General features: G+C 41.4%; 1 protein-coding gene across 1 annotated transcript in view; it reads right to left on the bottom strand.

Moving 5' to 3' along the window:
* Window positions 1-8861, bottom strand: part of LOC138853370 (ionotropic receptor 21a-like) — a 106542-nt gene extending 97681 nt beyond the window's left edge. The window contains 2 exon segments of the mRNA XM_070089617.1: window positions 7434-7983; window positions 8779-8861. Of these exon segments, the coding sequence (XP_069945718.1) occupies window positions 7434-7983; window positions 8779-8861 (633 nt within the window).
* Between the last annotated feature and the right edge of the window lie 7042 nt (window positions 8862-15903).

Here is a 15903-nt window from a genome sequence, read left to right as displayed (position 1 = left end):
ATTCAAAATAAAGTTCCTAATAAAGACATAGCAACTGATCAACAAGCAGAGATAGCAGAGGGCAACGAGTGACTAGCTCCCTTAAGCTTTACTATACAAATAGTAGGATTCTAACAAATAAGATAGATGAGCTAAGACTACTCGCAGGTGCAGGTAATGTAGATATTATTGCTATATCTGAGACCTGATTCAACTTGAAGGATAGAGAAATGCCTTCTGAATGCAGTGTAAAGGGTTATAAACTATTCCACACTGACAGGGTCAACAGGAAGGGTGGTGGAGTGGCGATGTATGTCAGAGATAATTTAACTTGCTGTGTTAGACATGATATAAGAATAGAAACATCGGACACGGAATCTGGCTACAGTTTCTCGAGAGGTATGAAAAATTAATTATGGGTGTGATATATAGGCCACCAAACCTTGATAGGGAGGGCAGTAAGCTGCTATAGGACGAAATTTATAAGGCATCTAGACATGAAAATGTTTTGTTAATGGGGGATTTTAACTTTAGACAGATTGACTGGAACAGTTTGACAGGAAATCTTGAGTCTAGTGATTTTCTTGATACAGTTCAGGGTTGCTTTTTAGAACAGTTTGTGACAGAACCAACTAGAGGAAACAATCTGCTTGACTTGGTTCTTGCCAACAAAGATTCACTAATTAATAATCTTGAGGTTAATGATGAACTTGGGGAAAGTGATCACAAATCACCTAGTTTCAATATATTATGGAATTACCCAGTAAACTGCATCAAGTCTCTGTACCAGACTCTCGATTGGCTGTTTTCCTGGGACTGAAAAATTACATGGGTGGGTTAAATTGGGATGATCTGACTATGGGTCAGGTAGCTGGTGTTGGTTGCCAATATGACGTTTTTCAGAGCATAGTTCTAGCCTAGTTCAAACCATACCCCGGCCGGGGTATGGTTTGTTTGCAATCGTGTCATTACGATTTCGTGAGTCATGATCCCAAATGGATGAACAATAGATTAAAACATCTCATTGATCAAAAGAGAGGCATATCTAGACGTATCAAGAGAGGGAAGGGGCAGTTAAGAAATCAGTATATTCAATTAAAAAGAGAAATAACAAAATGAATAATAAAAGCAAAAAGGGATAATGAGGCTCAGGTCGCAAGGGATTCAAAGACTAACCCAAAAGGGTTCTTTCAGGTATACAGAAGTAAGATTAGAGACAAGATAGGCCCACTTAAGAGTAGCTCAGGTCGGAGAAGTGGCAGATGCAGTTTAATATAGATAAGTGCAAAGTGCTAAATGTTGGACAGGACAATAACCATGCCACTTATAAACTCAGTAGTGTTGATCTTAATACTACTTATTGCAAAAAAGATTTAGGAGTTCTGGTTGTTCCCATGTATCAGAAATCTTCTCTATGAGGATAGACTAAGGGCCCTGAATCTACACTCTCTAGAAAGGCGTAGAATTAGGGGAGATATAATTGAGGTGTATAAATGGAAAACAGGAATAAATAAAGGGGATGAAAATAGCGTGCTGAAAATTTCCAGCCAAGACAGGACTCGAAGCAATGGCTTCAGGTTGGAAAAGTTCAGATTCAGGAAGAATATTGGAAAGCACTGGTTTGATAATAGAGTTGTGGATGAGTGGAACAAATTTTCGAGTACCGTCATAGACGCTAAGACGCTGTGTAGTTTTAAAAATAGGTTGGATAAGTACATGAGTGGGTGTGGGTGGGTGTGAGTTGGACCTGACTAGCTTGGGCTACCAGGTCTGGTGCCATGTTCCTTCCTTAAGTGGAAGTGACCTGACTAGGTGGTCATTGTTCTAGGCCGGGCGGTGGGTGTGGCATGGACCTGCTTCGCATGGGTCAGTAGGCCTGTTCAGTGTTCTTTCTTTCTTATGTTCTTGTGTTCTTATGACGGAAGAAATAGACTCCGAAGTGTCCCTGTTTGCAGATGAGGTGAAGTTGATGAGAAGAATTCATTCGGACGAAGACCAGGCAGAACTACAATGGGATCTGGACAGGCTGCAGACCTGGTCCAACAATTGGCTCCTGGAGTTCAACCCCACCAAGTGCAAAGTCATGAAGATTGGGGAAGGACAAAGAAGACCGCAGATGAAGTACAGTCTAGGGGAGCCTGAGACTACAAACCTCACTCAAGGAAAAAGCTCTTGGGGTCAGTAAAACACCAGGCACATCTCCTGAGGCACACATCAACCAAATAACTGCTGCAGCATATGGGCGCCTAGCAAACCTAAGAACAGGATTTCGACATCTTAAGGGAGCAAGTCACTTGTTTCCCTCTACTATCTCTCTTTGTTTGTTAATCAGTTGCTTTGCCTTTATTAGCAACTTTGTTTTTAATATTGCCTTTTAAACATATCCCTGAGGTATCCTGGTTATTTCTTCTGTTTTCAACCCTAGTAGGCTAGTGCTGCAGCCTGATTGTTTCCCACAGACACCCATACCTTTATAATCTATCAGGTTAAAGTCCTAAACATGTCACCAATAACCCCGTCAATCGAATTAGCTAATGCAACCACTCGAGCCCCAGAGAGATGAACCCCATCCCTTGCATACATATCATGTTTGTCATAGAATATGTCCCAGCTATCAATAAAGGGAATTGCAAGTTCCTTGCAGTACCTGTCTAGCCAGCAATTTATACCAATTGCCCAAGACATCCATTCATTGCCCACTCCCTTTCTAGGCAAGATGCTACATATGATTGGTATCCCTCCCTTAGATCTGACTGCATCTATGGCTGACCTATACTTATCCTACAGCTCCTGTCTCCTGCCCTTCCCAATGTCATTTCCACCAGCACTAAGACAGATAATGGGCTTGTTCCGATTGCATGACATAATATTATCCAACCTGTTGACTATGTCACCAACACCAGCTCCTTGGAGGCACACCCTCTGCTTGACCTTTCTATCTCTGTTACAAAAAGCACTGCCCATATATCTTATCTGAGAATCTCCCACAACTAGAATAATCTTACCCTGATAAGCAGGAGAGTCAGTGGTACCTTTAACCTCACTAACCACTGAAGTACACTCGTCCTGGAGAATAGAGAATCGATTTCCTACCTTCACAACTTCTCTATTAACCTTTCTTATCATCCTTTTTCATGAACTGTGAACCACTTGCCACTTAAAGCGGCTGCCACTCTCCAAATCACTGCTGGTAACTTTTTCCTCCTTATCAGCAACAGTCATCTCACACTCACTCCCAAACCCATCTAGACGAAGCTTCAGCCTCCTATTTTCCTCCTGGAGAAGTAGAACTTTCTTCAACACTTTAATGTGAGATTCTACAACACTACAAGAAGCCATGGTGCTAGGTAACACCCCATGCTAAGAGCGGTATTCGCCCGTATCCTGTTTCTCATCCTCATATCAGACATAGAGAGAGAGATGTTTACCAAAGCACCGTATCATCTTTTATAGATGATACTAGGATCTGCACGAGAGTGTCATCCATTGAGGACTAGGCAAATCTCCAAGAACATATAAACCAAGTTTTCTAATGGGCAACAGAGAATAATATGATGTTCAGTGAAGACAAATTCCATCCATTCCGTTATGGAAAACTGGAGAAAATAATAGGTAGAACTGAGAATACTACAAACTCTAATCACGCAACTGAGTGGAAAAGTAATGTGAAGGACCTGGGAGTGATAATGTCTGAGGATCTCACCTTCAAGGATTACTACAGTTCTACTATCACATCTGCGAGGAGTATGACAGGATGGATAATGAGAACATTCAAGACAAGAGATACAAAGCCAGTGATCCATTTCAAGTCACTTGCTCCCTATAGTTGGAATACTGCCGTACATTAACATCTCCATTCAAGGCAGTTGAAATCGCAGATCTTGAGAATGTACAAAGAACTTTTACTGCACATATAAGTTCCATCAAGAACCTTAACTACTGGGAATGCTTGGACGCACTTGACTTGTACTCACTGGAATGCAGGTGAGAGAAATACATCATAATCTACACAGAAATCACTCCCTGCGAAAGTAAAAGACTTGGCAGGTGATGCAACATACCCCAGTGAAAAGTAGGAGTGCCATCAGTACTAAGAAAAAACACAGTAAGTGTTCGGGCCCAAGACTGTTCAACAGTCTCCTACCAGCCACAAGGGGAATTACCAATAGACCCCTGGCTGTCTTCAAGAGGGAGCTGGACAGATACCTAAAGTCAGTGCCAGATCAGCCAGGCTGTGGTTCATATGTTGGACTACATGCAGACAGTAGTAATAGCCTAGTTGATCAGGCCTTGATCCACCGGGAGGCCTGGTCACGGACTGGGCTGCGGGGGCATTGATCCCCGGAATACCCTCTAGGTAGACTCCAGGTAGGTAGACCCCGTGAGCTGATGATTTTCCCTCTCACATTTCCCGATTCGCTATTAAACCCTCCCCGCCACCCTCAAGACAACACGGACATTCTGCTTTTGACTCTCGCCCTGGCAGGTCATAGCAGCTCTCCTTACTTACTCTGTCTCCCTACGATCCCCGTTGGGGAGGGGAACCTTTACCAGCGTCGTCTTCGCCTTGACTTTCATGATGAGCTGCGTGGTCTGGTGGCTAAAGCTCCCGCTTCACACACGGAGGGCCCGGGTTCGATTCCCGGCGGGTGGAAATTCCGACACGTTTCCTTACACCTGTTGTCCTGTTCACCTAGCAGCAAATAGGTACCTGGGTGTTAGTCGACTGGTGTGGGTCGCATCCTGGGGGACAAGATTAAGGACCCCAATGGAAATAAGTTAGACAGTCCTCGATGACGCACTGACTTTCTTGGGTTATCCTGGGTGGCTAACCCTCCGGGGTTAAAAAATCCGAACGAAATCTTATCTTATCTTAAATCATGTAAAGATCAAACCAAACAGTGGTACCGTTGATGATTCAACGAAGCTCGCTCTTGCCACTGTTGTGCAGGGAGCATTGCAAGTGAAATTCAATGCTATTTTGTCACTGAAAGAAGCATTCATTGTTGTGTGTCACGATGATGCTGAAGCAGAGAAGTTACTCACCACAGAAGCCACCACTACTCTTACTGCTCAAGGATTTACTGTTACATCCTCTCCTGCCCTCAGGGCAAGAAAATCAGTATTCCTAAAAAAACTGGACAAGATTCTGACTCTCAATCAATTGCTGAACTCAAGTCATCCATTGAAACGCAAAATACTTGGGCTACTGTTGATAGCATTACCAAAATCCCGAATGAATCATCTATGCTCAAGGTCACCTTTACCGACGTGAACATGGCTGCCACTGCTCTGAACGAAGGTCTTGCTATTTACTACTACTACATCAGTCTCACCTACATAGAAGCAGAGAGATACCACTACATCCAACATTGCTGGAACTGCTGTTCTTATCTTCACACCACCAAAGCATGTCCAGTAAAAGACAAGAAGTTCTGCACTACATGTGGTAGTGAGGGACACACCTTCAGTTCCTGTACCGCTGCTGCTCCACCACAACCAGCGTGTTTAAACTGCAAAAGTAATGATCACCATACATTGGCAGCAAAATGTCCTACAAGAAAGGATATTATGAAGAAACAACAAGATGCAGCAAAGAAAAAATCTACCAACAACACACCAACGTATGCCGCAATTGCAAAGTTGCAAGCAGATACAAAAAAATACTTCAAGCATCTACTCAACCCGCCTCCACCACCACCACCACCACCATCGCTCCTCCAACATGTGACGTAACGAAGATCCACTATTGTCTACTATACGCTCACATGCAGAACATGGCTGTACCTGGATCTTTTAACTCTACCATCAACTAGTTATTTGCATTAAATAACATGCCATCATTCACATTTCCAGTATCCCCTTTTTCTGAAGACATTCTCAAATTCACCAAAGACTTAGTCACAATCTCGGATGTAGCATATCCAACACCACCAACAACTAGTGATGTCACTCCAACAACGTCCAATGAGAAGCCTTCACCGCCACCACTCCTCATTGAAACCGACCAATCAGAAGCCTTTGCCACAAGAAACATCTTCCTATTCGTCTACTGAAGATGACAACGAATATTCACTTCCACCTTCAACACCACCTAACAAGAAAGAAAAAACAGCAAAAAAATCATCATCTCACAACTCTCGACATGATAATGATGAAGATAATAAAAAATATACTTCATGGAATGGAATCATCTTCTACACTACAAAAAAATATCATCAAGACATGCTGCTTCCTGAACTTTATTCTCACCTCATCGAAAAGAAAGTCAAGTTTGCCATCGATTCTTCCCGCTCAGCTGGAACTCTTTGTACAATTGAGCTTTCTACTATTCTAAAGGCCATTGTAGACCAACTAGAAGCAGAAGATTCCAGCCAAAAACACTTGCTGACACGTATAAATTTGCTCCCTCTACAACGTTTTAAACGTCTTGAAAATGGAACTGAATCGTAAAACAACGCCATGACTCCAGGTAACCACCAAACCTCTATGAACTGACCAATCAACGATGAGCTCCTTCCTTGTCGCCTGCAGCCACCCTCAATCCCACTGCTCACCAGACAGAGAAGTGGGAGATGAGCTGAAGAGATAGAAACGTAATTGCTGGTGTTTGTGGAGAAAGTTATCTCCAGGAGGGGGGTTCAGCCCCTTTCAGCCCTTTTCAGCCCTGAGGGGCCCAGCCCTCTCAGAAGGGGCAAACATCTTGTTTACTGCTACATCAAGTAATTACCAACAGATGTTTAACCAGCATGTACCAGTAAGAGCATGTGACATGGTCATGCAGCTCTTTGCAAGAAACCAGTATTGCAATTAGTGTAGTTGAAATTAAAGACAGTCAATCTCTTACCTTAGCAGGACAATTAAAGAAATCCTGCACCCACTTTATTACCATGGTAAAGATGTACATTGTTGTCTATGCTTAAGACAGAAAGAATCAAGCATTCTGCATTGCTTCATAGTGGAAGTTTGGCAAGGAGGGGAAATGTGCTAGGTCAGCTTTTCCATTGTGTGCTAGGGGCATTGGCGGTGGAGTGGTGCTGTGGCATCTTCAGATTGCTTTTGACCCTGCTGGGGGACACATTGATGCCGGGATAAATAACAAAGAACACTAATCTGTGCATTTTTGTGCATAAAAGTATCTCAATAGACACTTACAGAGAAGTGCTTTAGTGACATTAATGTGAGCAAATCTTGATGAACAGTGTAATAACAAGTGTTGCGATCCTAACAGAGTGTAGTGCGACATTCTTCACAAGAGATTCAAGGAGAGAGTCGATGAGGAAGCAAGAACGTAGTAGTCAGATGTCTGAAGGTCTCTTATGCATCGGCTGCTGCTTTTAGACTACATTATAAATATACAAATTTACTGAACTATTTGATCACGGCTATTATATTAGAACATTAAGCACATTAGTACTATTGTATTTACTACTATCCTCCACACCAGAACTTACTTGTCGTGTGTTATGAAGCACCAAGAGTAGCAGCAGCAGGTTCTCCACTACAGGGGACTCATCATAGCTCGAGTCATAAGCCACTACCAGATGACACTCATTCATCGTCTCTCTGACCACAGCCACCATCATCTGGCTTAGTGCCTCTGAATAGTGCATGTCAACTAAATGCTTTTCTCTCTCCTTCCCATGCTGTTGAAGAATCCCGTTGCTCTCCCCATGGCTGAGAACCATGGTAGACATGTTGATCTTTGATGCTGCTGAACGACACTTCTCCATGACATCTCTCTGTTCGAAAGATCCACATTCATTGTGATGAGCTAAACATTTGCTGGGCTTCCTCTCGGGATGTTCATGACGTCGAGCCAGTGATACCAGCTGCTGGAAGGAGGTGGGTAGAACACTCTGTAGCTGCGACAGGTTCACCGGGTGTCTATCAATATCTCTCCATATTAAAGCAAACGTCGTGCCCTTCAGTAATTTTGATAATGATGATATACAAATTGTTAAACACAAAATGGTCCATCTCATTTTCATTTTAATCGTTCGCCTGAAAAGAATATATTTTTTTCTTATTACTCACATTAGCAATATAAAAAAGTAAAAATACAAACATAATAATAAAAGAACAGTGAAGCAGGTTTACCTGACAATACCGTGAAAGTTCCATTCACATCCAGTCATTCTCATTCATGAAATTTTCAAACTGTTTTTTATAACTACTCAAAATATTAGCTTCAGTGACTACTTGGGAGTTAGCTCCACTCAGCTACGAATTTATTAAAAAAAAATACCGTGGAGAAATTTTCTCCAGGAGGAGGGTATTAGCCCCCTTCAGCCCCTTTCAGCCCCTTTCAGCCCTGAGGGGCCCAGCCCTCTCAGAAGAGGCAAACATCTTGTTTACTGCTACAGCAAGTAATTGATCCCAGATGTAATACGAGTATGTGACGTGGTCAAGCGACCGCCACTCCTTGCAAGAGTCCAGTGTTGCAAAGTGTAGTTTAATAAGACACAGTCCATCTCTTACCTTAGCAGGACAAATAAGGAAAATCCTGCTCCCACTTTATTACCATGGTAATGATAGTGTACATTATTGTCTATGCTTAACACAGCAAGAATCAAGCATTCTGCTTTGCTTCATGGAGGAAGTTTGGCAAGGAAGCAAAAAGTACTAGGTCAGCTTTTCCTTTATGTTCTAGGGGCATTGCAGCGGCGTAGGAGGCTGTGAGGTCAGATTACTTTTCACCCTACTGAGAGTCACACTGACTCCAGGATAACCAACAAAGAACACTGATCTGTGCGCTAGTGTGAACAAAGTGTCTCACAAAATACAACAAACACTTACAGGAAAGTGTGATCAGCTTCTTTAGTGATAAGATTGTGAGCAATAAAGACTAACTTTGTGGAACATAGTGTACCAGTGTGCATATTCCTAGACTATGGAAGACGTGGAAATCCAAGGACAATTCAGCTTCTATCAAGTCACCGAGGGTGTAAAGAACACCATAGCTCATGCTACAAGAGCAAGGTAGGTTATGAATTACCTTGTGATCCGAGGGACTGTACAGTTCTTGTGTCGCAGGGAGTTTGTAATCAACCTATAGTCGGCAGTGAGGTGCAGACTTTTGAGTCCACACAAGTAAGTGTTGTCAGCAGTCAATGCTTTTGACTCTTGTACAATCTCAAAATTCGTGTACAATCTCAAAATTCGTGATAGAAGAGTGAAGCATACTTATTTTTCTGTTGTGACATTACTACGAAAAGACAAATCTCGAAGAACAGTGTAGTGTAACAGTGTGTTTCGAGCAGTCTTCAGAGAGACAGCCCACCGTGAGAAACTACTACTTCAATCAAGATATCGGATACTGGGATGACACATGAGGGTCAGATACAAAAACCCAGGTGAGTCTTGACAAGCATGCACCTAGTGAGGTCGGCTGGGCAACAGATAGTTAGGGCATATCAGGTCTAGGTTTATTTACATACCCCATCATCCATGGGCCATTGAGCCCAAAAAAGTAAGCATCATGTACCAATGAAATGCTGATATAAACGCTCCTTTGGGGCAATTATTTACTCATTAATTATATTTTCCACAGCCCAAGGGTTGGAGTTCTGTGGTTCCTCGAAGGAACTCCCCGGGGATTGCTGCGGGGACGTCGAACCGTTATAGGATAAGTAACTTTGTACAGTTCTTTAACTTACTAGTCTCTACAGGCTCCAATCCCTTACTATGTCAGGAAACTAGGAAAGTTCGACTAGTTCCCTTATACGAGTCAGGAAATTTGCAGTAGAACTAATCATGTTGTGTTTATTGCATTTCCGTGTTCTCCCTGCCAAGGATAATTTCACGAAATGAACAAATGATAGTACTGAATGACAAAGTGCAACCAATATTGCCAGTGATTGCAACGAACATTCCCGACGTAGTGGCAAAAATTAGTGCAACATTCTCTGATACACTCAAGTCTTCAGTCAAGTCACTGATATCGGCCTTAATGGCGCTGTCAACACCATAAGCTCACGAGCAAGGCAAGGCTTAATCTCACTGGTATTGCCAAAACGAACTGCAGTCCTTGGACAGACACAAAGTGATTTGGGCTGTCCTATTCGAGGACGTAATTTCAGGGCTTAATGCCCAGACCAAGAAAGTATCACTACTCATTTCAGATGATAGTGAAATGCTGAGATATACGTTCCCTTAGGGCAAATTATATGACTAACACAATTGTTAATCAACAGCCACGGTGCAATCTGAAACGGCACCCCGAAGGAATCTCCAGGGAGAGACTGCTGGACATCGTGTTCTTAACAGATAAGTACAAATTGCTATATGTTTGTTTCATGCAGGAAAGTGTACATATTTAACCAGTTCTCCAAAGAAGGAGAACAGATTGGTATATGAGTACATACACTGGAGGACAGGTTGGTGTATGAGTACATACACTGGAGGACAGATTGGTGTATGAGTACATACACTGGAGGACAGGTTGGCATATGAGCACATACACTGGAGGACAGGTTGGTGTATGAGCACATACACTGGAGGACAGATTGGCATATGAGTACATGTGGAGAAATTTTCTCCAGGAGGGGATATCAGCCCCCTTCAGCCCTTCAGCCCCTTTCAGCCCTGAGGGGCCCAGCCCTCTCAGAAGGGGCAAGCGTCTTGTTTACTGCTACAGTGAGTAATTGATCACAGATGCCGTACGAGTATGCGACGTGGTCAAGTGACCGCTGCTCCTTGCAGTCCAGTGTTGCAGAGTGTATTTTAATAAGAGACAGTACATCTCTTACTTTAGCAGGACAATTAAGTAAAATCCTGCTTACACTTTATTACCATGGTAAAGATAGTGGACATTGTTGTCTATGCTTAAGACAGCAAGAATCAAACATTCTGCTTTGCTTCGTCGAGGAAGTGGCAAGGAAGCAAAAGTACTAGGTCAGCTTTTTTTTTTGTGCTGGGGCAGTGACGGCATGGGGTGCTGTGGCGTCTTCAGATTACTTTTGACCCTACTGAGAGTGAGACTGACGCCAGGATAACCAACAAAATACGATCTGTGCGTTAGTGTGAACAAAGTGTCTCACAAAACACAATAAACACTTACAGAGAAGTGTGACCAGCTTCTTTAGTGATAAGATTGTGAACAATAAAGACAAATCTTGTGGAACACAGTGTACCAGTGTGCGTATTCCTAGACTATGGAAGACGTGGACATCCAAGGACACTTCAGTTTCTATCAAGTCACCGATATCTGTCAAAGGTGTGAAGAACACCATAGCTCACGCTACAAGAGCAAGGTAGGTTACGAATTTCTTGTAGTACGGGGGACTGCGCAGTTCTTGAGTTGCAAGGAGTTTGTAATCAACCTATAGTTGGCAGTAAGGGGCGGACTTTTGAGTCCACACAAGTAAGTTTGTCAGCCATCAGTGAATGAAATATGCTGACATAACACCCCCTAGGGGTAATTTATAATCTTACAAATTATAAATCTTTACAGCCCGTTGAGAGATGACTTCGACAGCTTCTCAAGACCTCGTCTGCAGGGGCGGCTGTGCAGGCGATGAGTTGTCTTTCTAAGTTAAGTACAAACTCTTTAAACTTAACTGGTAATGCCATTTCTCAACATATTGGTCGTGCTCGAACCGGATAAAGGCCACACTGTGGTCCAAGTATGTTGTTCTACAGTGTACAAATAACCTACGAGCCAAGGTCCTTCGAAAAAAGCTGTAAAACTAGTGTTTTAGAATTTAAATCAGTATAAATGAGTCCCTCCAGACTCAATCACAGAGAATGGGCAACCAAAAGAAAACGGGCGCTCACCCAGCGTTCGCCCAAAGAAAACGGGAGCTGGGTGACTCACCCAACAAGAAAACGGGGGATGGCACCCGGCATCCACTGCTCCAAACTCGAAGAAGTGCTGATTAAGACAACAACCCAAGTGATGTTCGGTTTGTCTGAGTGTATATACACATAGTGTTTATAATGTTTATAGACAGAAATTAAGAGACAAGATTGTGTTAAAGTTTGTTTCTTATAGATCTACCTGTTATATTAAAGGAATTTATATATAAAGTGTAAGCTTTCAAATACATATTAACAGTGACATTTATATATGTGTAAGTAATATTCACGTGTGATTTACAGTTATACAGTGACATTTAAAGTGTATAGTGAATGAAGTGTATAACATCGTTATTTACGATTAATCATCATGGTCAGGCTGACACAGCACACAAGCCATAAACACCAGCCACATGTACGCTGTACCCTTCATGGTCATTGACCCTGAGGTTAAGCTTAGTGGGTCAGTAGTGTCTGACTCGATTATTGCTGACTTAAGCATAACAAAAACTCAGCTGTTTATAGCAGTACAGTGTTTTTTAAACACTCTAAGTGTGGTGCTAGAATTTTCAGTATACCATTAAAATGGCTTGTTTGAAAACTCAGTTTCAGTCTTTACAGACTAAGATTACACAATTAGAAAATCTAATTTCAGTCTGTATAGGATTAACTCAAGATACAAACATAGATTTTGATGATCTTGAGGTCAAATTTGAATTATTTACACAACGTCTGGAAATAATTAATTCAGACTATACACATTATGAAAATAAATTTCTTGAATCAGATCCTTCTGAGGATGAAATTAAAAATGTTTTGGATACTTTTAGTAATCAACAATTAAGGTGGACAGGAGTACAGGCTATCTGCCGCAAAACTCTGTCACAGAGACCTACTGTAACTAGTGGTCAAACACCTGTTACACCTGTAACAACAACAAGTGTCCCATTACCAAGCTTACCTACATTGTCATTACCTATTTTCCAAGGTCATAATTATGAAGAATTCATTAGTGGTTTTCAATCCATAGTAAATTCACGAACTGACATAGATGAGATTGCTATGTTCAATTATCTTAAATGTCTTGTGAAGGGAGAACCCTATGAGCTGATTAAGTCATTTCCGGTCGTCAAAGGCAATTATCAAATAGCCTTACGTGTCTTAGCAGACAATTACTTTGATGCTGACAAGGCCAGAGTTATACATGCAGTCTTAATATCAAGCTTGAAGCCACCCAAACATTGTTTTTCAGACTTACAGGCATTTAGAATCACATTAGACAATAGTCTCAGATCTCTAGGTGCTAAATATGACCTAAGACAATGTGATTGGTTTATCAGTGGTGTTGTACAAGATAAGTTGTCACCACAAACTATTGAACGATTAAATATTATGTTCAATAAACGCTATTTCACTTGTGAGGAAATTAGCAATGGTTTACAAACAATTGTTTCATGCATGCAAGCAACGAGACAAGATGAAAAATCCACAAATCCAGTGGATAATAAACCTTCAACTCAGTATAAAAAGAGTATAACTACTCCCACTAAACCACAAAATGGGAAATCCCATATAAGCATTTATCAAGCTGTGAATACAACAGACAGTAAACGAACTGTCACACATAAACGTACTCCAAAATGTGTACTTTGTGATGGAACACATTGGGCACAGTATTGTAGTCAATACACATCAATGGAGGCACGTAAACAACGTGTTCATCAGCTGAAAAGGTGCATCAAGTGTTTAGGTGAACACAAGGGAGGAAAATGCTCACTGAAGAAGTGTTCCAGTATGCATCATACTGCATTATGCCCAAATACTTTTGCTGAACAGCAGCAGACTTCCACAGAATCAGGAAGTCAACAAGCAACAGCATTAAATGTGAGAGATAAGTTTAAAGCAACAGCTCTCCCGATAGCTCGAGTTGAGTTATCTAATAAATTACACAAAACCAATGTACTAACACTATTTGATCAAGGCTCACAAAGGTCCTTCATAAGAAGAACAGTGTTGCAGAAACTGAATAAACAACCCTATGCCAAAATGCAGTTAGATATAGCTGTTTTTTTCCACAATTCTGGTAAACAGTCATATGACCTAGCCAGAATCACTGTTGGTCTAGGAAACAGGAAAAAGACTGTAGAAGCTGTGGTAGTAGATGATTTGCCTAAGTCTGTGCAGATCCAGGGATTAAAAGAAACAGTTGCAGCACTGAAAGCAGCTAAGGTCAAGTTAGCCTGTCCTGACATACAGACGGACACTATTAGTCCAATTGATTTAATCATTGGAAGTGATTATTATCACTGTTTTGTGCAAAATATAGTAAGTAAACATGATGTTCACTTGCTGAAAACAGCAGGAGGCCACATGATATGTGGTCCCATTCCCTCTCAAAGTGGGAAAGAAGCTGATATTGATTCAGTGGAAACTGTACTAGTTACGAGAATAACCGCTGATCATGTACCACAGCAAAAATTATCATTACTGGAAGAAATGAATGAACCAGTTGATAAGTTGTGGGATTTAGATGCGATAGGTATTGATGTAAATAAACCAAGCCCACAAGAGTCTCAGACTTATAACCAATATTTGGACACTGTCAAATATGAAGATGGACAGTATTGAGTTAGGTTACCATGGAAATTAAATCCACCACATCTGCCTAGCAATTATCGCATGACTTTCGGACAAATGAAAGCACAAATACATGAGCTCAGGAAGAATCCAGAGCTACTGACTGTCTATGATAATATCATACAAGAACAGTTGGACAATAAATTCATTGAGGAAATAGTCGAAGATAAGTTGAAGACAGAAGCTCATTATCTCCCGCACCATGGAGTCAGAAAAGATTCTGAAACCACTCCACTACGTGTTGTATATAATTACAGCGCACGTGCAAATAAAGATGTAGCAAGTCTTAATGACTGTCTGATGACCGGACCCTCATTAACTGAGAAGCTTGGAGACGTGCTTATGAAATTTCGCACAAACCCATATGCCTACACGGCTGATATTTCCAAAGCTTTCTTAAGAGTAGGACTACAAGAAATAGATAGAGATTATACTCGATTCTTGTGGCCTGAAAATCCACATGATCCTCAAAGTCCTGTGAAAACTTATCGTTTCAAATCAGTATTATTTGGTGCAACATCCTCTCCATTCTTACTAGAAGCTACTCTGAATACACATTTGAAGAAATCTGAAAGTCCCTTCAAAGAAATCTTAAAGAAAAGTTTCTATGTGGACAATCTTCAAGGTACTGTGAATAAAAAGGAGGATTTGAAATCCTTATACAGAGAAGCTAACAAGGAGATGAAAGAAGCAAATATGCCTCTAAGGATGTGTAATACAAATTCAATGCAATTAAGGGAACTTATCAAAGAAGATTTCCCTGAAGCTGAAATTCCTGATTGCAACAATATGCTGGGACTTAATTGGAACACACAGGAAGATACTTTGAGTCTCAAAAGGATAAACAATAAATCATGCAGTACACTCACTAAACGTAGTTTACTGTCAGAGGTATCACAATGTTTTGATCCTCTAGGACTCGTCTCACCAATTACCATAAAAGGTAAAATGCTTATGCAAGATGCATGGAAGCTCAAAATTGAATGGGATGAGAACTTGCCTCTAGAAATGAGTCAAGCATGGGATGAAATATCCAAGGAGTTTAAGCAACTTAATCAAATTAAATTTCCCAGACAAATAGGTCAAGAGGGAAACAAATACACATTACATGTGTTCTGTGATGCGTCAACCAGAGGTTATGGCGCTGTAGCTTACATGAGTAATGCTGAAGGAAGTACACTAATTACTTCAAAGGCCAGGGTAGCACCCTTGAAGGACAGAACAGTACCACAATTGGAACTGACAGCACTCTATGTAGGTACAAAATTAGCTGTCTATCTCAACAAAGTACTTGATCATCTCACTATTGAAAAAACCGTGATCTGGAGTGATATTGAAGCAGTTCTCCAGTGGTAAAGAAATAATAAGAGTAAGTTGGTCTATGTACAGAACAGAGTAGCGGAAATAAAAGAGATGCAGAGAGATTATCTCTTTCTCCACGTCTCTACCCAAGAGAATCCAGCTGACATGTTGTCACGTGGTGTCCCA

The sequence above is a fragment of the Cherax quadricarinatus genome, chromosome 2, assembly GCF_038502225.1.
Source record: "Cherax quadricarinatus isolate ZL_2023a chromosome 2, ASM3850222v1, whole genome shotgun sequence".
NCBI lineage: Eukaryota > Metazoa > Arthropoda > Malacostraca > Decapoda > Parastacidae > Cherax > Cherax quadricarinatus.
Note: the sequence above shows the minus strand (reverse complement) of the source record. Positions and strands in the feature narration are given on the sequence as shown.